Here is a 25,930-nt window from a genome sequence, read left to right on the forward strand (position 1 = left end):
CACAGCTTGTAAACGTCGTACTGAAAGTATAACGTGCACGGACGGATCTCATCTGATGCCATTGACATGATTTCTTGTTGGGTCCATGGCCACGCCAAACGCTGCATTTGATTCGCTGCGAGGTTCAGGTACGTACGACGAATGAAGTATCTCGCGTGCCCAACCTATTATGATTGCGCCTTCCCATCCCCAAAGTCAATCGAGTGGAGGCAATCCTTGCGTGGTCGTCGTCTTCGTTCGCGAGACCCAGGACTCGAGAGCAACACAATCCCAATCTTGTTTTCGGCACATCCCGAAACGAATGTGTCGAATCCGAGGGCAGATCTGAGTCGGCGAGATGCATTCTTTAAAACAATATGTGACATAGAACATCCAAGATATTTTAATTCTTTATCTGGATCTGGCGCGGCTCATTTTGGATCTGAACGTCCGCAGTTTTAAACATCATACAAACACCAAGTTCTCTGTATTTTATGCACCAGCATTACTGCCACCTGCGCCGGGACAGAAGCTTTTGGACCATCGACCGGCGATGCTGCGGCGGCTCTGCACGAACCCGTGGTCGCTCTGGGCCAAGAGCCCGACCTTGCAGCATGACATGGTGGAGACGCCGAGGATACAAAGCGACATGGACAGCTCCAGCAACTCGGACCATGTGGCCATCTCGCTCGAGACGCCCGTGCATCTCTCGAGCAAGCGCCAAGCCAGCGCCGCCCTCGAGAGCGAGGCCAAGTCGCTCCGTGGACCGCTCACAACGACAGCGTCCATGCGCCCAGACGCACCGAGCCTTCTCTTGCCGTTCTCGAACCGATTCCGGAACCCGCGCACGGAGGAGCTCTATCAAATGGACGTGAGCCAGCAAGCGATCGGGCAGTCCCAGTTTATCTTGGCGCTCGTCTTTGGCTCGCACTTGGCGTTTTCCGTCTGGTGGACGTGCGAGTCGCCGCGACTGACGCCCAGCGGCCTCATCAACTATGCCGGGTACTACAAGGGCCTCCATGGCCTCGAGTACCTTGCGAGCGAGGACTTGCTGGTCGTGCACTTCATGTATTTTCCATTCGCGGTCGGCCTCGCGCTCATTCCGTTTCGACTCCTCAACTCGTGGGGCAAGAGCAAGCTGCTCATGTACTGGGCGCGTCGCTACTGGAAGCACTGCATGACGCTCGTCGTGACGCTCTACTGCACCGGCAAGCTCATCTACCTCGGCACGGTCTTCCAACGGTCGCAAACCGAGCGCAACGCGTGGAGTAAGAACCAAACGTGCGGGAGGAACGTGGCCGCGCCCGCCTACTGGGTCGACAACAACGGGTCCACGACCATGGCCGCGTGGCGCCTCGAGTACATCGACATGCTCAACGAGTACATCTCGATCATCTTTGCGTGCAACGCCGTCGCAGACACGATTCTCTTCAGCCTGAGCCTCAAGCTCGATTTTCCTCAGGTGTTTTCATCCGATCTGAGGTCCTCTGCTTGGCTGACGACCCATCATAGGTCATTGTGGTCCTCCTCTCGGCTGCACTCGTTTACGTCATCAACTGGAAAGTCAACGTCGGCTCGTACGAGATCTTCATGTCGATGAACTTTGTCGCGTTTGTGTTTGCGATTTGCCTCCCGATCGTGCTCACGCTGGTGGCGTTCTACCTCCTCGACCGCGCCGCACGCTACACTTTTTACTCCAAGATGGACGCGGAGCGCGTCAATACAGCGCTCAAGCACGGCGTCACGGTCAACCGCCAACAGCTCGCGACCCGCGGCCGCGTCGGCCCCATTGAGCAGCAGCTGCTCCAAGAAGTACGAGCGTTGGCGTCCATTTCAATGGCACGTTGAACTTTCGTTCATGTGTATTAGCTGCTGCACGCCAAGTCGCCCGAGAACGAGTTCCTGCACAACGTGTCGATCCCGTTTGAAGAACTCACGCTCCACGAACTCGTGAGCGAGCACGTCAAGGGTGACGTTGTGCGCGGCGAGTACACGGGTCTCCGCGTCGCCATCAAGCGGTAGGCTTCGTATCATCAATGGCTGCAACGAATATGCCATTTTCGCTAGGCTGAGCATCTTGACACGCGAAACCATTGTCGAGTTCAAGGCGCACGTCGAGCTCCTCGCGGGCCTGCGCCACCCGAACGTCGTGCAGTTTATTGGTGCGAGCATCGACTCGATCTCGAATCTCTGCATCGTGCTCGAGTACATGGAGAAAGGCGACGTGCACTCACTTCTGCAGTCGTCCATGACGCTCGAGTGGAACGATCCGCTGCTGCAGATCGCCAACGACGCCGCGCAGGTTGTGCTATCTACGTACAACTACAGTGTCCTCATACGCGGTTGCTCTCTACTAGGGGATGGCGTATTTGCACCACAGTAACATCATTCATCGCGATCTCAAGAGCGCCAACCTCCTGTGTTCGGCCACGTATGCGTGCAAAGTCTCGGACTTTGGCGAGTCCAAACAAGTGCACATGGAAGAGTGTCTCCGCACCATGGTCGGCACGCCGTACTGGCTCGCGCCCGAGATCCTGCGCGAGACGCCGTACAGCACACCGGTCGACTGCTACAGTTTTGGCATTGTCCTCATCGAGCTCGAGTCGCGCAAGGACCCGTACTTTGACTGCGACGGCATGAGCACCATCGATATCATGGCGCAGGTCGCGCGCGGCGTGCGCCGACCGACAATTCCGTCGACGTGTCCACCCAAGCGGCACGCGCTCATTTCCCGCTGCTTGGCCGACGACCCGAAAGCACGACCGACCATGGTCGAGATCCTCAAGGCGCTGCAAACCGACATCCGCGAAGAAGTGCTCTCGTCACGGATCAACACCTTTGACGCGCACATCAACCGGCGACAGCTGCTGCTCAAACACCAAATGCTCAACCGGTGCGCACTTCAAGAAATATTTAACGACAGCGACGCAGCGTCCAAATCTTCGTCCTCCTAATCCAGCTGAGTTTTCACGGTCCCTTGAAACCGAGGCGTTCGTTTAGATCGTCCACTGCACGCTGCGGTCATGTCCGACCTTGACAGTGATCGCGGCGCCCACGGTCAGCTTTTGGACGTCGTCGCCTACCGGTGCCTTGACCGCGTCGCTCGTCGAGAGACGCCCGACCGTCGACGGCGACAACGCCACGTACACGCACTTGGACGTAATGTTTTGAATGTACCCAGGCACCATGTCGCCCATGTTGAGCGTCGACGCAAACGACCAATCGCGGCAGCCAAGGTACATGGCCGCACGCGCGTCGCACAAGGGCATGTGCGGGCCAAGCGCATGCGCCATGATGCGATACAAGACGCTGAGATAGGCGACATCCATCGCGGCATACTCGATGAGGTCGGGCAAGAAAGGCCGGCGTGTCCACGTGGCGTCATCACCGGTCATGGCTTCCTTGACGCTGGTCTTGACGCGCGACGGCGGCAGCGACAGGTAGTGGCTCAAGACGTCAGCGTACGCGATGCATTCGTGGTTGGCATTGTCCAGCGCGATGACGGCGCTGCCACTGGGACCCTACACAAATAGTATCTCGCGCTTGCACATGAAGGGGGCGTGTGTGGCGTACCACGAGATGGCGGCCGTCGTCCTTCGCAGCGGGCTTGCGCAGCTGGTGCAGCACTGCATGGGCGACCTGGATGAGCACTTTGAGCTCTCCGAATCGCAGATACATGGTACCTGTGTGTCGAAGACGTGGGTTAGCGAAATGCCCGCCGTGTGAAGCAGTGCGTCGCTGTCCTTTCGGCAGTCGTGCAGGACCTTGACGATCGACGGGCTCTCGAGCAGCGGCTTGAGCGCGTCAAGGAGCGATGGGGTCGAGAGCACGTCCACCAGGTACACGGTCGGCCCGATCGCAAGCGAGACGAGGGCGAGCGACCCGGACCGGCCGAGGTTGACACCTTCGCAGTCGACGCCGACGACATCAACGCCTGCTAGGCTCGGGAACGCGTCCCGTGTCGTGACGACGACCGTCGTGAACGCCTCGGACGCGATCGCATCACCGGCCATATTCCAGCCAAAGTGATGCGACGCGCGCGGCCGGATCAAGACTTCGAGAAACGACGCTGTCGGCGCGGGAAGGCGCGCGTGATGGCCAAAGAAGAGGCTCCCGACGGCCTCGCGCGCATCGTACGTCTCCGGATGCAACGCCTCGTGCAACAAGACACATGCGCGCACAAACTCCATGCGGAGCGTACGCTGCGAGAGCTTGTTGAGGTACGCACCGAGGTTGCGGTCGACTTCGATCGGGTCTTCGAGCTGGAGCGTGCTGCTGGGCTTGAGCTTGCGCAAATCGCGGCGCCGGAGCGACGCAATGTCCGTGCCATAGGCAAAGTCGGCCGCGTAAAAGATGAAAAAGTCGACAAGAAGCGACGGGACCGCTGCGGTCGCGAGCGTCTTGGGTGGCGGCAGCGCTTCGGCCAGCGCCGATGCGATCGCGTCATCGATCGTGGCGATGGAGACAACCAGACTGTCATCAAAGGATACATCGACGAACGGAAGGTACCCGCGCATCTGGAGCCAGTGCAGAATGAGCAACACAAACGCGTACGGCGAGAGCGAATGGGCGCATGTCGGCGACTTGAGCAGCGACCGGCGCGCGGCCCACGACCGAAGGCACACGCAGAGCGGGCGCAGTGCGGGGTAGGCTCGGAGAAAGGCCACGAGCAGCTGCGAGTTCCAGAGCGCGGCTGTGTTGTTGACACAAATGTCCACGTCGAGGCCATGCAGCTGCGTCTTGATGACGGGGATGCGCGCGTTCTTGACAACCATCGAGTGCGGCGAAGGCAGGTAGAGCGAAAGGTGTTCGTGCATATCGACCGCGAGTGCGACCGAGTCGGCAAAGCGGCCGGGCGATGACGGCACGACGACGCACAGGTCCACGTCGCTATCTTCTGCGCAGAGGCCCGTGACGGACGAGCCAAAGAGGTGGACGCGCGCGTCGGGCCAGACGCGCTGCAAGACGTCTTCAACCAGCTTGCGCACCGATTCGCGAAGATGAATGTCGATGGGCCCATCGACAGCTTCGAGCCAAGGAGTCAGTGGCCGCGCAATATTGGGCTCGTCGTGGAGGCTGCGCACGACATGGGCAAATTGGTTGACGAGGTGCTGGCCCTGCGTGGTCACGAGCGCGTGTTCTAAGAGCCGCCACTTGAGCGCGGCAAACTGGTGTAACAGGATCTGAAGCGGCGCGTCTTCCTTGCGCTCGATCCGCGGCAGCACAAACGCGAGAAGGAGCTTGCGCAGCGCTGCGGGCGGGACCGGCGCGTCGCGCCAAGCGCTCAGAAAAGTCGCGGCCGTCGCCGCATGGGCGTGCAACGCCGCCAAGACACGATCATTCCCCAGCAGCCGCGAGAGGTCCTCGGGTGGATCCCACCGGCGCGTGTAGTGCGCAGCAGCCTTGGCTTGATGCTTCTGGAGCAAGATCGCGAGGAAGGCGGCGCGAGTCGTCAGCGACGTGGCCAGTCGGTGGGCAGCGTCCCAGTCTTGGCTCGAGTCGGTCGCGCAGAGCGCCTCGACCTGCGTCAGCTTCTCGTCTTCTTGCAGCGATACTGCTTGCATACGCTTCGCCAAGCGCTCGGCCTTGGAGATGCATCGGCGCTTCTTCTTCTTCGGCTCCGCGTCCATCGTTGACAAAAAGGCAATAACCTCTAAAATACAATACCAGAATATACGATTCCAGAGTATTGCACAGGTTTGTTTGTTCGTGCAAGTCCAGCTTTGTAGCGCCAAGTGCAAGCGCAGCCCAAGGGAGGCTACAGTCTGCGTGGCACCCTCATCCTTCACGCGCCACCTCAAGTAGGTGATGGTCTGGAGCCCATGATGGTCACTTGTGGGTCAGCTGTCCAGCGCCAGCATGTGCAGTGCCGAAGCTGCACGAGTCCATTTGCAGAAACAGATACCTTTACCATGTTATTAGTACGAGCGAGAGATCAACCGAGTTTCGGCCCATATACCTCCGTCGTCGAGAGGCTCGTTGCGGGGTGCTAATGCGTGAAAATAGTGGCAGTAGCCTCGCCGAATGCGATCCCGTCGGCTTGGTTGATCGTCGTGACCAATGCATTCGGATTTTGCTCTGCCACAGTGATATGCACCACCCGATGGCCTGCGACGGCGCGTCTCGGGGGTTCGTCGACCATATTCTTTGGTCAATGAGCTCATAGGTCGTATGCCCTGTCCACTCCATCGTACAGCCCATGATAGCACCTGGAAGACCTAGGGTGCCACCATTTTGGCGCGGCGACGCCCAAGATTAGAGCCGAAACGGTGCCAACCGGAAGATATACCGGACTATCCGGATACGAGACATGATATCGGCGTTTGTATCTCGACTGCGACACCGGTTGGAACCCAACGGGGAAGCGTCCATTTTCGATTTCGAGCGGCGCCTGGCAGATGCTGCTGTACGACGTCCCGCGGAGCCTCCTCGTGCTCATGGCCTGCGTCGGCTTCCTCGTCATCGCGACGACCACGTCCAAGTCGTCGCTAGACACATGCCCGCGCCTCGCGCTCATGGACGCAGCGCTGCCGATCGACATCGTGTGCCAGCAGTCGCGCGTCGAGCTCAACCTCTCGCTGGCACCGTCACCCGCCGCACCACCGCTCAAGAAGAAGAAGAAGAAGACCAAGGCGGTGCCAGACAAAGACCTCGCGTTCAAGCTCTTGCTCCTTGGCCTCTTTCTCATGGTCGTGACCACGCTCTTTTAGCGCTTGCTGCAACGAGCATAGAGGTAGGTAGTGCTGCATGCTTCATCCGAGCTGGATCCTTATTTAACGGCGACTCCCGTGAACGTTTGTCGGTGCGTTGCATCCGAGTGGTGCTGTATGGCTGGCGGCGAAGGCCCGTGAAGCCGCCTCCACGAAGATAATGACACGTCTTTTGCAACGTTGCACCAGCTGCTCCGGTTTGTATACGCGTGGCATTGAAGCATGGATGGTCCTTGCTGAACGCGAGCCAAAGGGCGGGCCATGCCTGCGCTGTTTTCTTGGTCGCGCGACGAGTCGAGTGGCACTTCAAGTGCCACCGCAAGATTGGGTGCACGACACGACGACCCTATCAGTCGACCGCTCACGTCAACGCGCTGGACTCGCTTCGCTCTCTGCCGCCACCCAACCACCAGAACACGTGAGTGGAAATGGACCTGGCGCTCGACAGCCAACCATACAACATGTTTCTGGCGTGAATACTCGTCGTTTGCTACTGGACTTTGAGTTGCTTGGTCGCGTCGTCGTTGTGGCTGCCCATGAATTCGCCGACCTCGCTCTCCCGCGCCGACGATTCCGTCGAGTCGGGGAACGACTGGTCGTTGTAGAGGACGTAGGATGACGCATCGTGGACGGCGGTGCTGCGCCGGCTGTTGCACCAGACGAGCCCGCTAACGGAGACGAAAAAGAACGCAGCAAGGCAGAGCAGGGGTGCTGTGGCCGTCGTTTCCCTCGTCGTTGGGGGCAGGGCGCAGGCGCAAGTGGTCATGGTGGCGTTGCAGAGACGACCGGTCGGGCAACAGCACGACGTCGCGTTTTCGTCGTGCGAAAGGTAGTACTCTCCGCAGTAGTGACCCGATACGTTGAGCACAGCTTGAGCGCACTGTCCCGTGAGACGACATTGCTCGCAGCCATCGGCGGTCACGTCCGCGGCTATCGCTACTAGCAGCGCAAGAAGCCAACGCGCGAGTTGGTGCATCCTGCCGAGGGAATAAACAAGTGCTTGATCCTACCTGCTTTCCAGCCGTAGGATGTGAAACCGAAATCCAGAGATGCACAAGATGACGACCGTTTATAGTCGAGTTGGTTGCCTCTACTGACGCGCGTCGCACTCCATGGCGACGGCCTCGGCGATCGCAGTGGCTGTGGGCGGGTTGATTTCTCACTGCAATTAAAATCAAATGGACTTGGGTGTTTTAGTCGTTCAACGAAGTTCGTAGTCACAAAATTCGACTTCGAGCACTTACGTGTTCCGCCCGGAAGCGCCCAACGACAAGCAGTACGAGCATGGCGTCGGTGTGGCAGAAGATCAAGAGCTTCGACGCGAACCCCAAGACGCTCGAGGAGTTCAAGGTCCGGACGACACAGGGCGGCCTCTGTACGACCTCGCTACCCTCGATGCCATGCATGATGGTCTCATGCTGGCGCGGCTAGTCTCGCTCTGCGCCTTCATCCTCATGGCCTATCTCTTCTTCTCGGAGCTCGCCTACCACTTGGCCGTGGTGCGTGACCCTGCGTGCCTGCTTTCTTGCGACAGGATTCACATGCGTGCATAGGATACGGTCGACAAGATGTATGTGGATGGCACGCGCAACGTGAATCTGTCGATCAACTTTGACATTGAGTTTCCTCGGTAACGACACGCGCCGAGGCTACAAAACGTGCAATGCTCCATGTCTAGCATGCCATGCCAGATTGTCTCGATCGAGCATGCTGATCTTGCCGGCCGCGTTCAAGTAGCGCTTCGTCCTCCTTGCCCCTTCAATCTCAGCGTTGGCTTTTAGCTCGATGTCATCGACAACATTCACAAGATGCGCTTGGACCTGCATGGTACGGCAAAGCATCTTGCACGTTCAGCATCCATCTCACGAGCTCGTAGGCAACACCATTGGCGAAAAGATCAAAGAAACGGTGGGCGAATCCCTATGGTCATGGGACTTCCTTCCTGACCGCTCCTCGGTGCCATCATTAGATTGGTGGTGCGCTCGTCAACGAATCGCAGCTCGCCGTTCAAACCGATGGGTGCGCCGTGCAAGTATATCTCATGTACCTAGACACTGATGCGAGAGTAGCTCCATGTGCGGCAACTGCTACGGTGCCGGCGACCCTGGCGAGGTATTCAACCAGGCCCGGGAAAGCCTCGTACGAAGCTACTACCTCTAGTGCTGCAATACGTGTGAGGACGTCAAGAACGCGTACGTTCGCCGCAACTGGGCGCTTCCGAGCTTGCACACCGTGGTGCAGGTAATTTCACCAGAGACGACGACGAGCATGCGATGAAACATTGTCTAATAGTGCATGAACGCCGACTTGGAGGCGATCCTCAAGGGCGATATCAAGGAAGGCTGCCGCATCACGGGTCATCTGGACGTCGCCAAGGTACCTACCCTCTCCGACAGTCTCGTCGGTCGCATGCACTAGGTGACGTATTTAGGTCGCCGGCAAGTTTTACTTTGCGCCGTCCAAGATCTTTCAAAGCGGATACCTCGTCGCCGACGATGTCCTCGACTCGACGTTCAAGGTGTTTGACAATTCGCACACGATCCACGCGCTCACGTTTGGCCAAGAGTACCCCGTACGTCCTCCTTCTAACTTCTTTGTATCTTCTCCTCGTGACGAGCGCGGCATGGTAGAACATGAAGAACCCACTGAATGCGCGCGTCAAGCACCTTCCGGAGGGCATGCGCGGCGCGTACCAGTACTTTCTCAAGGTCCGCTTCTTTTCGATTCCTCTTCCAGTTTCGAGGTCCATCTTGTCTAGGTGGTCTCGACCGACTACTCGTTCTTGAACGGCAACGAGATCAAGTCCAACCAGTACTCGGCGACCGAGCACTTTTTGGAGATGACGCCAACCGGGCAGAAGGGCCTCCCGCGCATCACGTTTGCGTACGAGTTTTCGCCCATCAAGTTTCGCATCGAGCAGACGCAGAAGGGGCTCGTCCCATTCCTCACCAGCGTCTGCGCCATCGTCGGCGGCGTCTTCACCGTACGTGCGCCCTTACATCTTTGTCCATTTTGTCGAGGACGGCCCGCTAGGTCATGGGGCTCGTCGACGCGGCCATGTACAACGTCATCTCGAACAAGCGGAAAGCGTCGCCGCTACTCTAAGGGCAGCGACAGTCTGTGTGTCTTTTGCTACAGTGCTAGCATGACAGCTAGTACAGTCTTCTGCTGTGGTCGCAACATGCTACCCCTGGTATTCCTTTCAGCAAAGCGTCCAAGTGTACTTCTTCCTCTTTGTGGTCGCGCCAGGTGTATGCGATTCCTGTGGCGTATGCACACGACGGCAAGACAGTCGAGGACCGGCGACGAGATGTGGTTGTGTTGCCGGTGCCAAGTCGTCTTCCTCCACGCTTCTGGGCACGCATCTGGGTGTAGTCCAAGGCCATACGAACGCGATGGCCAAGCTTCTACGATCGCTATCGCCCACAAGCGCATTCGCATGAGATGGACGAAGCGTCTGCGCCCCGTCGCTGGCGCGTCCCGCACGACCTGCCCGGCGAGGCGACGGTCGCCGTCAGCCCTGTCGCTCCGGCCGCGCGGTCGGCCACAATCAAATTCCGTCATCCGGTAAAGTCCATCCGGACATGGTGGGTTTCGGGGATTTTCAGTGGCTGAGATAGCATTGACTACGCCTTCGTCCAGTCATATTCGCAAGCCTCGAGGATGAACAACTCGCCGCAGCAGCAGCTGGCCGTCCAGGACCTCTCGGCGCTCGACCCGAAGACGCTCACGCCGCTCACGCCCGAGGTCATCTCGCGCCAGGCGACGATCAACATTGGTACGATCGGCCATGTCGCCCACGGCAAGTCGACGGTCGTCAAGGCCATCTCGGGCGTGCAGACCGTGCGCTTCAAGAACGAGCTCGAGCGTAACATTACGATCAAGCTCGGGTATGCCAACGCCAAGATCTACCGCTCGGAGCCCGCGCCGGCCAAGGCGGACGAGGCGCCGACGGGCCCCATGTACTCTGCCTTTGGCAGCTCCAAGCCGGACCGCTTCACGGACGAGAAGGGCGTGACGTGGGCGTTGCAGCGCCACGTGAGTTTTGTCGATTGCCCGGGCCACGATATTCTCATGGCTACCATGTTGAACGGTGCCGCCGTCATGGACGCCGCGCTCCTCCTGGTCGCTGGTAATGAACCCTGCCCGCAGCCGCAGACGTCGGAGCACTTGGCCGCTGTCGAAATCATGCGCCTCCAGAACATTATCATTCTCCAGAACAAGGTCGATTTGATCAAGCCGGATGCGGCCAAGGCCCAGTACGAGCAGGTCAAGCAGTTTGTCGCTGGTACGGTCGCCCACGACGCCCCGATCATCCCGATCTCGGCCGTCTTGAAGTACAACATTGACGTGGTCTGCGAGTACATTGTGCGCAACATCCCGATCCCGCGCCGCGACTTTGTGTCCAAGCCCAAGCTCATCGTCATTCGTTCGTTTGACGTCAACAAGCCCGGCCAGGACGTTGAGAACCTCCAGGGCGGTGTCGCCGGTGGTTCGATCCTCCAGGGTGTTCTCCGCATTGGCGACGAGATTGAAGTCCGCCCCGGTATTTACTCGAAGGACGAAGATGGCAAGGTGCAGTGCACGCCCATTTTTTCGCGCATCGTGTCGCTCAAGGCCGAACACAACGAGCTGCAGTACGCGGTGCCGGGTGGCCTCATCGGTGTCGGTACGCTCATTGACCCGACGCTCACGCGGTCGGATCGCCTCGTCGGCCAGGTGCTTGGCCTCAAGGGCAGCTTGCCCGACATCTTCACAGAGCTTGAAATCAACTTTTACCTCCTCCGCCGCCTCCTCGGTGTCAAGACGTCGGAGGGCTCGAAGGCCTCCAAGGTCCAGAAGCTCACGAAGGCCGAAGTGCTCATGATCAACATTGGGTCGACGACGACGGGCGCCAAGATCATTGCCGTCAAGCAGGATCTGGCCAAGATCTTGCTCACGCAGCCCGTGTGCACACAAGAAGGCGAGAAGATTGCGTTGAGCCGACGGATCGACAAGCACTGGCGCCTTATCGGCTGGGGCGAGATTCGCCGCGGCGTCAAGATTGACATCGCCTAAGCCGCCTCTGCCGAGAGCGCATACCAGGAGTAGTAGGGTTCGCACTTTGAACAGAAGAATACAAGTGTTTCATTTAGAGATCCCTTCCAGTTGTTTTGGCACAGGCGGCGTGGCTGCTGGAGGTGGCGTGGCTGCCGGCGTCTCGACGGCAAGGGAATTCCCTTGCTTGACGGGCTCGTCTCGGATCTCGACAGCCATGGGACTCGGCGGGGCCAGACTGAGCAGCTCCATCTCGAGCGCTGCGTCGTCCACCGTAAAGTCGGCTGCGTCTACGAAAGCTAGCGTGATGCTAATGCAACCGAAATGGAGTGTACGGGCAGCGAGGAGGTCGTCCATGTCGCGTTGCTCGTCCATGACATCGCTCCAGTCGGCCAGTGTCTCGGCCACCTCCTCCGTCGAGAGATGCAAGGACGCCCGCACGCTACGGAGGCTCTCGGCGGCCAGCTTGTAGCCATCGAGGATCTAGTATTGTATCACAGACACTGACGTGCGTCCTGTCGTTGGTTGTTGACGCCCGTACCGTGGCCTGCGCCGACATGGCGCCGAGCTGGTGCTTGGTCGAGAGAAGATTCAAGAGCGCATTCTGGCGCTGGTCCACGTCGGCTTGTAGCGTCTTGGCGTGGCGCCAGAGCGCGAGTGCTTCGGACGCGCTGCCGCGGCGCTTGGCCTCCAGAGCCTTTCGCGTGACGGTGGCCACCTAGGCCCTTCCATAAGCATCGAGTATCCACACATCGAAACCGTACGCGGGTCTGAAGCGAGGCAAGAGAGCTCTCAACAGTAGCAATGGTATGGTGTAGCAGCAACACCGTGCGGTCGCCATCGCTCACCTCGGCCGTTGCCTCCGGAACGATGAGCTTGATGAGCTAGCCAAAGCACCGTCTAGAGCTTCACCATCGATATCTCCATGACATCGTACCCCAGGCTGCACGACAGCGCGCTTGGTGTAAACGAGGTACCACGCGATGTAGTCGAGCTCGTCGGCGGCGACGGCGGCCAGGAATTGCGCCGGAGCAGACGCCTCGTCGTGTTGACTTGCCGCCCGGCAAAGCGCGTGAAACGCATGGTCCTTAATGGCGCACGTGGCGTGGTCAATGCCAAAGCAAAAGACGCGTGCCAATGGCTCGTGCGTTGATAGCGCATAGGTGTGCACATGCATGGCGAGGCTTGCGAGCGTCGGAAGCGAGAGGTACGGGCTGTCGTGCGACGGACAATCGTCGTCCTCCTTAGCTATCGCACTCCAAAGCGACGTCCAGCCCCAGCGCATTGGCCGCTTGATGGCGACGTCGACGAGCCACCTGCATATCGAGAGGTTCGAGTTTATATAATATCGTTTGAAGAATCGTCGTACCCGAGTTTGGACTGTGCATGACACCGCTCGAGGAGCGCTGACGGCGTCACGAGCTCGTGGGCTTGCACTAGCGCGGTCTATGTAGACACGTTGGCACGACTTTGTCCACAGCTTATACAACGTCGCACTACCAGAAGATGGTCGACGACCACGGGAACTGGTTCAATGCCTTGTCGCTCAAAGCGCCGCGGCAGCTCGTCCCGCGACAGAAGCAACGATGGCCGCCACGCCTGGACAAACGCGCCATCAATGTGATATCGCAGCCCGCTACATGCAACACCATGAGTGAGATGAAGGAGGTAGTGTACTCGACGGACTGGGTGCTCCAGTGCACGGCGGGAGCCCTAGGAAAGAGCGTTAGCCGTCGAGACAGCACCTGCTATGGGTTACAGAGCTTGGTGAGCATATGGTCGTTGAGTACGCTCGAGCTGTAGAGCGCCTCCATGCGCTCGTCATCGGCCCACGCACGGAAGAAGGGAAGATCGGCCATCGTCGGCGCAGAAATCGGCCACTGTGCGACTGCATCTCATTGGCTCTTTGTAATCCGGATACCAATCGAGCCCACTCGCTATTTAGCTTTAAGTAATATATAAAAAGCAATACAAGCAACCAATCGCAGCGCGGCTAGAAAATTATCGCGCGACCGTTCGGCACGAGGATCGAGTCGAGCACTGCTGCCATGTCCGAGCCCGTAGACGCTACGGCCAAGGCCGCGCCGCCGCAGCCCGAGCGCGCGTCAAGCCTCAAGACGCGGCCGGCGTACATTCGCACGACAGAGCGCGCGGCAGTGCGTCCAGGAGCGACCTGCGACGGCCATTTTATGCTACACCGTAGGCGGGCTACTTGGACCCACGCAGTGCGACGGTCAAGAAGCCGAGCCCCACCAACGACGCGCTATTGCGCGAGAGCTTGCAGGTGCAGGCAGAGCCATCGACGTGCGTGACGTCTGCCACGACGCAGCTCAAAGTCCTCTGTCGTAAATTCGCCGTGCTCTCGGAAAAAGTCAAGGTTCGGTCGTCGCCCATGGGATTGCATCGCAGAGCGTTTTGCTGTTTAGCAAGAAGCCAAGCTGCGAGAGGACGCGGAGCGAGAAATCAAGCGGCTCAACACCATCATCGATGGTGCGCATGCTGTCATTTTTGCATGCACCATCGTGAAGTGGGGATGTGTACTAGGCAACACCAACATGGTCGTCTCATCCACACGGAGTGACACGCAGGTACGTAGCACGTGGAAGGCGCCCGATTGATGCTGTATATATGTGATTGTAGATGTACATTCGGTCGCTCCAGGAAGAGCTGGACCGAGTCAAAGAAGAGCTTGCGATCACAAAAGACGAGCTCGCACAAGCGCAGATGGACTTCAAGCCTCGGACAGCGTACGCCTACCGTACGACAACTTTCCTTTGGTCAAGACAGAGTGCACTCCATGGGCCAATAGAGTCGGACACGTCGCACGTTGTCGACCACCATACCAAGTGGGACCGCGAGCAGATGCAGAAGATCCAGGACACGCTGTCGTGCACGATCAACGAGCTCCAGGAAGAGCTCACAGCCAAGGACCACCAAGTCGATGCGTTCCGAGAGACGAGCCGGCGGGGTTGGTGCCTCTACGATCTCTACGCGCACTCAGCCTCATATATAGACAAGGCCAAGATCAAGGACTTGGAACACATGCTGGAAGCGGTCGAGGAGCAAGCCCACGTGGCCAAAGAGACAACGGCCAAGGCCGCACAGGAGCTCCGCGACGCCGCCGCCCTCCAGTCGAGCGACCGTCACAAGTTGCACGTACGACGTCAATCCGAGCGTTTGCGTCAAACGACAGAGTGCGTAGCTCGCACAAGAGACTGTCAAGGAAGAGCGAAACATCAAGGAGGCCCTGCAGCATCAGATCGCGACGCTGCACCAAGTCAACGACGCGCTCCAGCGTCGTTGCGACACGCTCGTCCGGCGCCTCAAGCTCAATTCAACCTTTGCGACCGAGGTAGATCATCTCCAAAAACACTCAAGACCAAGCGCAGGCCAGGCGCAAACGCTCAAGCAGCAAGTGCTGGACGCGGAGCGGGACCACGAAGTGCTCGTCAAGACCGTACGACAACACAGCCTCCATCTGCGCCCATAAGTCCGACTTAGATTCGCGAGCTCAAGAACCAACACTTTGACCACGTGAGCGACCTCAAAGGCACGCTGCACGAGACCCAAGCGACCAACCAAGAGCTCTCCAAGCGTATCCGCGAGCTCGAGACCGAGATGCAAGCACTGGTAAGACCTCGTTTGTATCGAGCGGTGCGTAGTGTCTCTCTCTGTAGCGATCGCAAAACGCCATCATTTCAGACTACTCGGTGCACCGGGGCGCGACGCACCCGCTGCCGTACTCGTCGTCACGCACGATGCCGCAAGCCATGTCGGCGCCACTTGCCGCCGAAACCCACAGTCGATACCGCCCGTCGCCCTTTGCTCCTGCGCTCGAAGTCGTCTCAACATGATGGGCATCGAGTGTTGACGATGGTTCTTGTAGCCACGCGCGCCGTCGCTGCTGACGGACGATGGCTACCGACAACCACCAATGCCTCAACAACCACAACAACAACAACGAGGGCCCGAGGCGATCGAGTCGAGAGGCCCCGAGAACGAGCAGCCGCGGAGTAGTGCACCGACAAAAGGGCGTCCGGGCGCCGAGACGGACCACAGCATCTTGCGCGCACTAAAACACCGCAACAAGCAGTTGCAGGAGCGGCTACAACAGGAAGCCGACGCCACGTACCAGCTCGAAGAAGAAATCAACATGATCACGTCGGGCTACCACTCGCTCCTCCACAACGAATCCTAGTTGCAACACTCTCGACTGTCGTCGTAGGTATAGTAGAAGTAGTAGATATATGGTTATCGCTTGTCCGTCTATGGAAGGGGCCGACTAGTGCTTGGCCGCTCGGGTCGGTCGTTGCCCTAATCGTCAGTTAGACCGTGCAGCCAAAACTAGGATGTACCTTGTTCGAGGCGGGCGAGGTTTTCCTGCGTGATCTGCATCTCGAGCTCGTCCTCTTCGGTCGCCGGCACGGAGGCCGCGCCGCGCGGCTCGACGACGGCCGTACTATCGTCGTTGTCGTCGTCCGACCCCTCGTACAGCGCATAGACACTGAAGATCTTGGCAAAGAGGTCGTGGATCTCGGCCACCGTCCCGTCGTTCACGGTCGCGTCGTCCTTGGCGCCTTCCTTTTGCAGCGTCGCCAAGAGCGCGTCGAGCTGCGTCCGAAGGTCCGCATCGCGCGCCATGTCGGCGCGGAGGCTCTTCTTGTCTTCGGAAATGAGCGCGCTAAGCTCTGTAATCTGCTGCACGAGGCTGGTTGCGTCGTCGCCGAGCGACTCGGTCGCCTGCATCTCCATTTGCAGCTTGGTGCGCTTCGTGTCGGCGTCGACAAGGCGGTTCTTGGTAAACTGAACGCAAATGGCCTGCGCCGAGACGTAGCGCAGGACGCCTTCGAGGTGCTGCGCCGTCGTGCCCACCATCTTGTGCCGGAGCGCAGACGCCGAGAGGTCGTCGAGCGTCGTGCGGAGCCCGCGGAACGCGCCGACAATCTCTTGCTTCTTCTCGACGCCCTGGAGATGGCTCACGACACCCATGTTCTCCGCGCCAAAGCGGCCAATCTCGTCTTCAAACGTGGCTTCGATCGCAGCCATTTCGCCGACCATCTACGAAAACAATGAGCCGCCCGCCGTTGAATCGTCTTAGAGAGTCACGTACGTCGCCGTGGAGGTGCTGCAAGATGTGCAGACGCGAGTCGACGTCCGCGAGCTTCTTACGGAGCTCGTCTTGGAGGAGCTTGAGTTCCATGAGCTCGTTCGAGACCTTCTCCTTCTTCTCTTGCCACGGCGCGAGCTGCGCGACCTTCTCCTTGTGAAGCTGGCTCAAGCGCGCTTCGATCGACGTCACGTCTTGGGCCCGTCGGACGGGTCCCAGGCCGGCCGGGACTCCCGCCGGCAGCCGACGGCGCCAGCTCGGGCGTCACGGCCACGCTCGTCGCACGCTTTGCATTGGCCTGCACGACCAGGGACAGGAGCGACGTCATGCGCTGACCGCTGACGGCGACCGCGTCCGCACGCAGATCACGGCGGCGGAACGTATCGCGGATCGTCTGGCCACGGATCGCATTCTCGGTCGCAACCATGCTCTGCAGCGTCTCGTCGAGCTTGAGAATGTTGGTGGCGAGGTCGTAGCCGTCCGAGGGCTGCAGCGCGTTCTGCGCTTGGTGGCTCACGATGAGCTTGGTGAGCGACGCCGACACTTGCGGGATGAGCGATGCGACCATCGGAGCCTTGTCCTTGTAGCGCTTCAGCGACCGCAGCGAGTCGACGGTCGACCGGATGCTTTGGACAACAAGCCGCGCGGCCTTGACGTTGCCCGTCTTGCGGCCGTCCGCGAGCTCAAACGGGTACGTGCCAGCAAAGAGGTTGGCGAAGAGCGCCGTGAGGCTGTCAAAGAGGTGGCTGTGCACGGGGCAGACGCGGAAGAGGTTCTCGAGGAGGAGCTTCAAGGCCTTGCTCTGGAAAAAGATGTCGACGACGTCGGGCGAGAGGTGCGCATTGCTCCACTCGACGAGGCCATGGAGACCCGCCTTGAAGTCGGGGTGCGACGCTGCCTTCTCGAGACGCACCGAGAGCGGGAGGCTCAAGTAGGCTTCGCGCTCGGACGGGATCTCGGTGACGGTGGTGCCATGCTGGCTGCGCTCGATCTCTACTTCGGCGCTGTTGGAGCGGTGGCTGCGCACAAGCACGGTCACCGACTCGTCCTACGTCGGAACTGGATGTGCGGCTACTCGGTCATCTCCATAGATGTACTCTACCTCGCTCTCCGAGTGGCCTTCCTCGTCCTCAAGGCCAATCTCGCTTGCGCGTTCGCTCGCGAGCTCGCTGATCGTATCGCTCTTCTTCTTCTTCTTTTCTTCTTCTTCTTCTTGCTGCCCGTGCCCGGGTTGCCAGTCGCGTCGGTCTGCGTGGCGACCGTCTCGGTCTGGACGGCGTGGGTCGTCGACTGCGACTGGCGCTTGTGCAGCTCGTGCCTAGCATACCATGCACATACAGGTGTCAACCTCGGGTCCTCGCTTGCATCTCGCTCGTACATGTGCGCCTTGGAGGGCGTCCTTGCCGTCATCGTGCGTCGACGAGGAGCGAGTCCGGAAATGGAGATCCGTGGGTCTTTCAAATATTATATTTCAATGGCTGTCAAAAATTTAATTCCATATTGGTGACCGGCGCACGCATCATTCACGATTTGTATACTGGCCGTTCATTTTAAAAGACACTTGGCGGCGGTGGTGTGTGGTGACCAAAGGTTGCGCCGATGTCAACCGGTTTGGTAGTAGCGGTTCCCCAAAGACACGACTGAGGTGGATAAAAACACGCCATTTGCACTTCGCCTTCAACAACGCGTCCCTTGGTGGCCGCCGTCCCAAGCTACTAAACGAAGCCGCGTTGTCGATGCCCCGCGCATCAGAACTTGTTGAGAACATAACGTTTACATGCAGCCCATCGGCGGGTGTGCACGGCGGAAATAACGGTCATATCTCTCAGGGCGATGGACGACTTTAGCAAGCAAGTCCGAGCGCGCCTCCAGCTGCAGGCAAAGTTGAACGAAGTGAAAAAGCCATCAAAGGAATACATGGGTGTACGTCGCGTCTATGTGCTCGCATATCAATGCGGACACTGCCACGTCATAGCTCTCGGACAAGACGGTGCACTCGCCCGGCCAAACGGGCTGCTACTGCCGCGACTGCCTCAAAGTGCGCAAGGAAGAGTGGCGCATTGGCGACATCAACGCGACAGTCGTCGGGCCGCGCGACCAAGTACAACGTTGCTACTACTGATGCCTATACTAGCACGATCGTGCGTTGCGTGTAGTGGATCATGTACCATTGGGGTTGCGCCGAGCGGGGCGCGCTCTGCTCTCTGTCGACAGAGCCCGTGCTGCAGCCGCAGGTCGCGCCGCCGATACGGGAGACGATTTTCGTTGAAGATGCGTCGCGTCGCAGGACCAAGATCGAGCGCGAAGCCAAGTTTCGCGCTGTAAAGACCTGTCCTCGTCTCGATCCGATAGTCGTCGTAGGTGGCCTCAGGCAAGTACCACACACTCCTCCTCGCAGGTACTAGACAGTACTCGAGTCGATATGTTGCCTAACGTAAGGCCTCGCTAGACTCGCATCAGCTTTTCGCGTGTGGAGACAACACGTACCATGCCCTTGGTACGGAGCCGACGCCGTCGGCCGAGACGGAAGAACTCGTGCCCCTCTCGGTCATGCACGCGTTCCCGCCACTCGGCGGCTCCAAAATCATTGCCATTGCAGCCACCGAGTACGCTTCGTTTGCGCTTGTCGGTACGTGCTGGTAGCGAGGCGCGGCTCGACTTGATCGCGGAATGTAGACAAGCCCCAGGAAGCCAGCATTGATGTCGAGGCCAAGGAGCGCGAGGCCCAAGTAGGTGCCGCCGACCGGGACGTGGGATATCATTACTTTTCTATAGGAGCCCGCCATACTTCGGCGAAAGCGGCCCGCCTTGGTTACCGTGGACGCAACCAAAGACTTGAATGAACACAACCGGCGTACGAGACGCTTCGACGATGTGTGCTCACGCCGTCCGTCTAGTGTACTCGTGGGGACGCGGCGAACGCGGCGTCTTGGGGCATGGCTCGACGGCGTCCGAGGCCACGCCGCGCGTGATAGCTGCACTCGCAAGCTTCCGCGTCACGCAGATCGCGGCCGGCCGTCAGCACGTCTTGGCGCTCACGGATCACCACGGTCTCTTTGCCTTTGGCGATGGTCGACACGGCAAGCTCGGCACGGGTACGCCGTTCCGAGCAGATTTTGAGGACATCGTAGAGATGTAGGCACGACCGAGGACCACTGGGAACCCGTCCGACTCGATGCGTTTGACCGCTTCTTCGTGGCGGCGATCGGTGCCGGCGACGAGTTCTCGGTTGCGCTCACAGGTGATCGATCGACTGTGCACTTTTTGGCATCTAAGGTTCCTGCACCAGACAACCTGGCCGCGCGCCAAGTGTTCGTATGGGGCTCGGGGCAGCACGGGTACATGCGCTTTCACCCGAGAAGTTCGCACGACCGATGCTCTCATTCTAGCGTTCTTGGAAATGGCGACGACGATCGCGCAGATCAGCCCAAGCCGACGCGCGTCGGCGGGCTGCGTGGCAAAGTCGGCGTCGTCTCTCGAGGCACCGTGCATCTGATGTGTGGTCTAGAAAATCAAAGCCATCGCGTGCGGCGGTGCCCACATCGTTGCACTCTCGGGTAGAATGTTGGCACTAGCGAGCCCTCGCGACTTTAGGATGGTAGCAATCCCGACGCCAAAGAACGGCGCGTTCGTCTACACGTGGGGCCTTGGCGCGCATGGGCAGCTCGGGCACCGCGACAATTGGAACAGCAAAGTGCCGCGCGCCATCGACGAGCTCAAGAGCGAAAAGATTACCAGCGTCAGCGCCGGCGCGCGGCACTCGCTGGCCGTAACGAGTGCGTCGACCTCTTCTTGTAGCATCGTCACTCTGTCCTAGCGGACGGCGATGTGTGGGTCTGGGGCCACGGTCTCCATGGGTACCAGCCCGACGCTTCGATGGTCCACGACATTCGAGCCGCGTCGCTTCTGTACCCACGTCGCGTGCGTCACACGTATCCCTTCTGGCGACCGAGCCAGGCTGCGTTGTAGGTGTTCCTCCAAGGCATCCACGTCATTGGGGCTGTCGCCGGCCGCGAGCGAACCTTTGTGTGGGGCGACCGAGGTATTAGTCTCATCGATTATCTGCTCGGACTGTGTGCGACGTTCTATCGGTAGCGGGGTTGAACGCGACCGAGCGACCACCGCTCGATACGAGCTTGCTCTCGGGTATGAAGACGACAGTATCGAATCGCGCGTAATGGCGTCCATTAGCCTCGAGTGAGTGCAGTGCCAAAACCACGACCAAGACGTTGCGCTCCGACTGCCTCCGCGTGCTCTACACCTGCGGCACGTGCCATCTCGCCGAGCTCTGTGTCGTGTGTGCGGCCAAGTGCCACGCCAAGCACGCGCTCCACGTGACGTGGTCGCTCGAAAACTGTCTCTCGACCGACTGCGACTGCGCCTGCAACAAGGCCGATGCAGCAGCAACAACAACGGCCGCCACGACAACAACAAGAGGTTCAAAGCGCGACTAGGTAAAACTAAGCAATTCGCGCAGCAACTGCTCGTCCTCTTTCTTGACGAACCGGCCCTTGACACGGAGGCGCGAGTCGGCAAAGTTCTTGCGCACGTCGTACTTGACCTCCTTTCGCCACACACGCTTCTGCCGCTTATCGAGAAACTTCTCGACGCGCTTGCGTCGCGACTCAGGCGAGTACGCACCCACAAATGCCTTCTTCTCCGAGTCGTTGAGGCCACCGCCGAGGCCCACCATGCCGCCGATGAACGCCGACGCGCCGAGCCGCGGCTGCGTCGCGGCCGAGCCAGGGATGCCGATCGGGCGCGACGTCGACATGCCGGCACTGCCGTCTTCGGCCTTGACGTTCTCGCTCGACGTCGGGCTCGACAGCTAGAGACGTGTGATGCATCGTCTTCGATTAGACGCTACCTTGGAGGACTGATCCAGAAAGTCATCTGCAAAACTAAAGGCGTTGGGCGGCGTGATACCCATGCCCATCGAGGGCAGCGAGTTCGGCAGCGAGTTGCCGAGCGACGACGAGTAAAAGTCGCCCGCTACACAGTCCATTGAGTCCTCATGGGCAGTCCAAGGCACGAGCTACCTTCCAATAAATCACGGCTTGTAATCTCCGAGAACGGCTCAAAGCCAATTTCATCCCACTCGTCGAGCGTTTGCCGGGCCGTGTACTAGCCGACGCCATGGGCCCCATGCTCGATAGTGGGCGCAAATGGGTGCATACCTCTTCCTTGGGTGTGTCACCGAGCGAGCCCACGTTGAGAAAGCCAAGGTCGAGGTCGTCAAGCAAGTCGACGGACGTCTTGCGGTTCAACGCGCCACTGTCGAGAAGTGCTACGTCGGCGTGAGCTCGACGACGAGAGGGCTGCCAACAGCGTACCTTCGAGCGCCGTAGGGTCACCTTGCTCGAATGTTTCAAGGGCTTTTTGCAGCTTCTCGTCGCCGCTGATGATGAGGTCCTGCAGATACCATGAGCGGCTGTGAGCAACGGCTACACAGTATTACCTTCAAGACGCCCTTTTGGTATCTGTCAATGAAGCCCTTCTCTTCAAGGTCCGAGGCACTGAGCAGACGGCCCGAGATGCTACCGCTGCGATTCCGCTTGGTCGATGGCAGCGTCAAGCTGCCGGGCGAGAAGGCCGGCGGTGTGTGATTGATCATGCCCATAAAGTCGTCCGAGATCCAGCCCATGCTGTCCTTGCGCATGGAGGCGTCTTCCGGCTCCTTCTTGATGGCAATGCTCTCGGAGAGCGGCCGCGCGGGCGGGACGCCGATGCTGAGTTTCGCGGGCGGGCTCGAGCTCATGCTGCTGCTACTTCCTCCTCTTCGTTCTCTCCTCGAGCTGCAAATAGGGATGTCATCAGCACTCGGAAGATAAAGCAAAAAACGAATACCTCGCTATTTTATTTCCACTCCATACAAAGCGCAAGCTATTTAGAATAAAACATATCAAGGCCCGTTGTGCCGGTTTAAATTGCCCAAATGTATCAGATCTGAGAGGTTGCCGATTTCACACTCCAGCTGCGATGGTACAGTTGCATACAAATGTCAAGTGTAGCATACAAACACCAAGTCACATGCGAGCTGCGACACATTCCCAGCTGGTGCCGTCGCCTCCGGCCTCGACAAGAGTTGGCTTGACCGACTTGCTTTTCGTATGCCCGACGGCAGCGCGAGCCGTGTTGCCGGTTTCGTCACCGAACGAGCGCGGCGAGGCCGTGGCCAGAGCACGGACAATTGTGTGCAATGTCATACCAGCGATCGACAATAAACGCTCACACGAAAATCCCATCGACGGGCAGTGGGACGAGTAGTCTGGACGATATTCTAACAGTATATACGGTACGGTCCTACGAAGGTGTCGATTGTTTTACTTCAATTTTACTAAAGAACTGTGGCGCGGCGAGTCGTAAAAGCAAGGAGACCCATGCTTGTGAGCACTAGGAGCACCCTTTGCAACGGATGTCTCTTGGTGTAGTACGCAGGTCCATCATTTCCTAGGTTGACGTGGTGCAGTGTTGAAGACTTGAGCTTTTTTGTCACCTTGCATGTCGACGGTTAGCTCTAGCTCTGTGGCTAGCATGCATTTCACTGGCCATACTAACAGCATGGGACGCCCCACGCTACGCGGCCATAGGCGAGTACAACTGCTGAAGAATAGCGATTGTGTCAACTTATGAGTCAGCTTTTGGAAGTTGTTTTTGGTGGAGCCAGGCAACAAATTCAACCGACACATTGACAGTCGCCCGCGAGAAAGAGGTGCGAAGCATCCATGCGCGTTAGCAAGCGGCATGGGATAGCCATCGACTCCCTAGCGCTGTTCGCCCAAGTCGATATAACGCATAGATCACCACCATCGACATTGGCTACCAGTGAAGCCGTGTGAACGCGCATCGTTCGCTCTGCCGTGGTGCGTCCGCGGCCGTGTCATTCTGAAGACAGCCAACCTCATATGTCCATTGCACCGACATCTCCATGCAGCACAGCATATCCGCGCAGATCGCCTCGATGCATGTTCATGCAGCGTCGTAAAATCATTCACGCGCGCGGTTGCAGTGGGTTGCCGGCACACTATTTCCGTGTCGTGTGGTAAAAACCACCTCCCGGTGAAAAACACACGTGGTTTTCTCACCAAACGCCAAACTCCTTTTGGCGCGAAGACGGTACCGGTAGCAAACTTGGCGAGCGCGGTCTCCGCGTCCGTCGTTCGCGCGCTGTATGTGCGCTCGTGCCGTGCAAAGGTACCTCGGTCGGGTACAAAGGTATCTGCACGTGGGGTGCGAGGGTCGGTGCATCGGGGCGTGTAAAAAGCACGTTTTCGGGACGCCAGCCAATTGGATGGCGAGAAAGCACCCGCGTGGTGTCCGGATAACGAGGGCGGATAAAAATCCCGGGGCGCGATTGGTCCCCACCAGTAAATCCAAGGAGCAGCAGATAATAATGGAGCAGGTCGACCGCGAACAAGTGACGAAGGCCGTCGTGGCGCTGCAGCAGGTGCTGCAGAAGAAGCGGGCGTCGGCCGCCAAGCAGGCGCTCGTTGAGGATGCCAACGTCTTCAGCCTCATCGTGACGCGCAACTCGGTGCCGCCCAAGGCGTCGCTCAAGCCCATTCTGATCGACCTCCCGCACTCGATCCGCGCCGATGGCGAGGCCTGCCTCTTCGTCAAGGACGCCGACAAGAAGCGCATCAAGGAGGCTCTGGAGGCGGACCCGGTCGAAGGCCTCACCAAGGTCATGGGCATCAAGAAGCTCAAGAAGCACTTTCACCAGTTCAAGGACCGCCGCGAGCTCAAGGTGTCGTTCGCGACCTTCCTCGCCGACGACCGCGTGCTCCCGTACCTCAAGACGCTCCTTGGCAAGACGTTTTTTGACGCCAAGAAGCAGCCGCGCACGGTGGATGTCTCGGCCAACAACGTGAGCGACCCGATTCGCCGCGTGCTCGCGGGGACCGCCATGTTTGTCTCGACGGGCCCGTGCTTCAACGTCAAGATCGCGCACGACGGCCTCGAGCTGAGCCAGATTGTCGACAACATCATGGACGGCACGGAGACCATCGTGAGCTACGTCCCGAAGAAGTGGAAGAACATCAAGTCGATCAGCATCAAGACGAACGACTCGATGGCGCTCCCGATCTACAACGCGCTGCCCAACTCGGCCAAGCTCCCGACCGAAATCAACATCAAGCGCAAGAGCGACGACATCTCGACGGAAGCCCCGGCCACCAAGAAGGCCAAGCAAGCCGAGGAAGAAACCAAGGCCGCCGAAACCCCCAAGAAGGAAGAAGCTACCAAGGCGACCCCGACAAAGGAAGCTGCCAAGAAGGCCACGCCCACGAAGGAAGCTGCCAAGAAGGCCACGCCCACGAAGGAAGCTGCCAAGAAGGCCACGCCCACGAAGGAAGCTGCCAAGAAGGCGACCCCGACGAAGGAAGCCGCCAAGAAGGCCACGCCCACGAAGGAAGCTGCCAAGAAGGCGACCCCGACGAAGGAGGCTGCTAAGGAAGCCGCTCCCGCCAAGGAGGCTGCTAAGGAAGCTGCCCCTGCGAAGAAGGCCGCTCCCGCCAAGAAGGCCGCTCCCGCCAAGAAGGCCGCTCCCGCCAAAAAGGCCGCCCCTGCCAAGAAGGAGGCTCCCGCCAAGAAGGAGGCTCCCGCCAAGCAGGAGGTCGCTAAGGAAGCTGCCCCTGCGAAGAAGGCGGCCCCTGCCAAGAAGGCGGCCCCTGCCAAGGAGGAGGTTGCCAAGGTGGACGCTGCGCCTGCCAAGAAGGAAGCTGCGCCTGCCAAGAAGGCGGCCGCGGCCAAGAAGGTTGTCCCGGTGAAGAAGGCTGCGCCCAAGAAGGTCGCGGCTGCTGCGCCGGCCAAGAAGACGACTCGTGCCAGCGCCAAGAAGTAGTGGTCCGAGTGCACAATTAGAGTGTAGTTCGATCCGAGTTTCGCGTCGTCGGAGCTCCGATTTCATATTTTAATACTAAAGTTTGATGCTTCCTTTGCTGTCTCTCAATCTATTTTCACGCAACCATATCGACCCAGGCAGCCGATGAGCTCGCATCCCCACACTGCTACGCCAGTACCGCCAGCACTTTTTTCCGGTGTAATTTACGGGCTACTGCCTTTGCGCTTGCGGTCTCATTCGCACCGTTGTGGCTTG

At 59.1% G+C, this 25,930-nt stretch overlaps 12 protein-coding genes across 12 annotated transcripts; 7 read left to right on the forward strand and 5 right to left on the reverse strand.

Moving 5' to 3' along the window:
* Positions 1-532: 532 nt before the first annotated feature.
* On the forward strand, positions 533-3,019 carry SPRG_06088 (TKL/DRK protein kinase; the record flags this gene model as incomplete). Its single annotated transcript, XM_012344813.1, has 5 exons — positions 533-1,441; positions 1,492-1,791; positions 1,849-1,997; positions 2,047-2,281; positions 2,337-3,019. 5 exons carry the CDS (start codon positions 533-535, stop codon positions 2,931-2,933), a joined length of 2,190 nt encoding a protein of 729 aa, XP_012200203.1. The 3' UTR covers positions 2,934-3,019.
* On the reverse strand, positions 2,874-5,614 carry SPRG_06089 (hypothetical protein). Its single transcript, XM_012344814.1, has 3 exons — positions 3,663-5,614; positions 3,553-3,618; positions 2,874-3,500 (listed from the first exon to the last, which is right to left on the reverse strand). The coding sequence occupies exons 1-3, from the start codon at positions 5,607-5,609 to the stop codon at positions 2,976-2,978; spliced, it is 2,538 nt and encodes an 845-aa protein (XP_012200204.1). The 5' UTR covers positions 5,610-5,614; the 3' UTR covers positions 2,874-2,975.
* Positions 5,615-6,356: 742 nt separating this feature from the next.
* SPRG_06090 (hypothetical protein) lies at positions 6,357-6,839 on the forward strand. The gene has a single exon (XM_012344815.1). It carries the CDS (start codon positions 6,378-6,380, stop codon positions 6,687-6,689), a length of 312 nt encoding a protein of 103 aa, XP_012200205.1. The 5' UTR covers positions 6,357-6,377; the 3' UTR covers positions 6,690-6,839.
* Positions 6,840-7,111: 272 nt separating this feature from the next.
* SPRG_06091 (hypothetical protein) lies at positions 7,112-7,682 on the reverse strand. Its single transcript, XM_012344816.1, has one exon. It carries the CDS (start codon positions 7,663-7,665, stop codon positions 7,180-7,182), a length of 486 nt encoding a protein of 161 aa, XP_012200206.1. The 5' UTR covers positions 7,666-7,682; the 3' UTR covers positions 7,112-7,179.
* Positions 7,683-7,933: 251 nt separating this feature from the next.
* On the forward strand, positions 7,934-9,912 carry SPRG_06092 (hypothetical protein). The gene is made up of 14 exons (XM_012344817.1): positions 7,934-8,064; positions 8,121-8,188; positions 8,243-8,319; positions 8,368-8,422; positions 8,471-8,516; positions 8,566-8,597; positions 8,659-8,708; positions 8,759-8,801; positions 8,850-8,930; positions 8,982-9,065; positions 9,121-9,261; positions 9,320-9,397; positions 9,448-9,672; positions 9,723-9,912. The coding sequence occupies exons 1-14, from the start codon at positions 7,974-7,976 to the stop codon at positions 9,792-9,794; spliced, it is 1,143 nt and encodes a 380-aa protein (XP_012200207.1). The 5' UTR covers positions 7,934-7,973; the 3' UTR covers positions 9,795-9,912.
* A 394-nt stretch (positions 9,913-10,306) lies between these two features.
* On the forward strand, positions 10,307-11,831 carry SPRG_06093 (eukaryotic translation initiation factor 2 subunit 3). Its single transcript, XM_012344818.1, has one exon. The coding sequence runs from the start codon at positions 10,353-10,355 to the stop codon at positions 11,745-11,747; it is 1,395 nt and encodes a 464-aa protein (XP_012200208.1). The 5' UTR covers positions 10,307-10,352; the 3' UTR covers positions 11,748-11,831.
* On the reverse strand, positions 11,795-13,585 carry SPRG_06094 (hypothetical protein; the record flags this gene model as incomplete). Its single annotated transcript, XM_012344819.1, has 9 exons — positions 11,795-12,016; positions 12,062-12,209; positions 12,268-12,444; positions 12,491-12,610; positions 12,664-13,042; positions 13,096-13,172; positions 13,227-13,362; positions 13,430-13,439; positions 13,486-13,585. The coding sequence occupies 9 exons, from the start codon at positions 13,583-13,585 to the stop codon at positions 11,817-11,819; spliced, it is 1,347 nt and encodes a 448-aa protein (XP_012200209.1). The 3' UTR covers positions 11,795-11,816.
* A 147-nt stretch (positions 13,586-13,732) lies between these two features.
* Positions 13,733-16,001, forward strand: SPRG_06095 (hypothetical protein). Its single transcript, XM_012344820.1, has 12 exons — positions 13,733-13,882; positions 13,930-14,103; positions 14,153-14,216; positions 14,271-14,314; positions 14,367-14,484; positions 14,536-14,694; positions 14,740-14,882; positions 14,929-15,078; positions 15,121-15,183; positions 15,228-15,356; positions 15,404-15,565; positions 15,613-16,001. The coding sequence occupies exons 1-12, from the start codon at positions 13,775-13,777 to the stop codon at positions 15,922-15,924; spliced, it is 1,626 nt and encodes a 541-aa protein (XP_012200210.1). The 5' UTR covers positions 13,733-13,774; the 3' UTR covers positions 15,925-16,001.
* Positions 16,002-16,070: 69 nt separating this feature from the next.
* On the reverse strand, positions 16,071-18,243 carry SPRG_06096 (hypothetical protein; the record flags this gene model as incomplete). The annotated part of the gene is made up of 6 exons (XM_012344821.1): positions 16,071-16,784; positions 16,837-16,995; positions 17,021-17,881; positions 17,936-18,049; positions 18,094-18,151; positions 18,212-18,243. 6 exons carry the CDS (start codon positions 18,241-18,243, stop codon positions 16,071-16,073), a joined length of 1,938 nt encoding a protein of 645 aa, XP_012200211.1.
* Positions 18,244-18,666: 423 nt separating this feature from the next.
* On the forward strand, positions 18,667-21,011 carry SPRG_06097 (hypothetical protein; the record flags this gene model as incomplete). The annotated part of the gene is made up of 13 exons (XM_012344822.1): positions 18,667-18,756; positions 18,809-18,934; positions 18,990-19,154; positions 19,195-19,231; positions 19,283-19,462; positions 19,510-19,562; positions 19,609-19,687; positions 19,731-19,928; positions 19,973-20,074; positions 20,436-20,609; positions 20,651-20,754; positions 20,803-20,875; positions 20,929-21,011. The coding sequence occupies 13 exons, from the start codon at positions 18,667-18,669 to the stop codon at positions 21,009-21,011; spliced, it is 1,464 nt and encodes a 487-aa protein (XP_012200212.1).
* Positions 21,012-21,258: 247 nt separating this feature from the next.
* SPRG_06098 (hypothetical protein) lies at positions 21,259-22,635 on the reverse strand. The gene is made up of 6 exons (XM_012344823.1): positions 22,292-22,635; positions 22,167-22,245; positions 22,011-22,120; positions 21,873-21,957; positions 21,701-21,825; positions 21,259-21,661 (listed from the first exon to the last, which is right to left on the reverse strand). The coding sequence occupies exons 1-6, from the start codon at positions 22,589-22,591 to the stop codon at positions 21,284-21,286; spliced, it is 1,077 nt and encodes a 358-aa protein (XP_012200213.1). The 5' UTR covers positions 22,592-22,635; the 3' UTR covers positions 21,259-21,283.
* A 1,567-nt stretch (positions 22,636-24,202) lies between these two features.
* On the forward strand, positions 24,203-25,697 carry SPRG_06099 (hypothetical protein). Its single transcript, XM_012344824.1, has 2 exons — positions 24,203-25,138; positions 25,199-25,697. The coding sequence occupies exons 1-2, from the start codon at positions 24,227-24,229 to the stop codon at positions 25,673-25,675; spliced, it is 1,389 nt and encodes a 462-aa protein (XP_012200214.1). The 5' UTR covers positions 24,203-24,226; the 3' UTR covers positions 25,676-25,697.
* The last annotated feature ends 233 nt before the right edge of the window (positions 25,698-25,930 follow it).

Source organism: Saprolegnia parasitica, assembly GCF_000151545.1.
Source record: "Saprolegnia parasitica CBS 223.65 unplaced genomic scaffold supercont2.20, whole genome shotgun sequence".
Classification (NCBI taxonomy): Eukaryota; Oomycota; class Saprolegniomycetes; order Saprolegniales; family Saprolegniaceae; genus Saprolegnia; species Saprolegnia parasitica.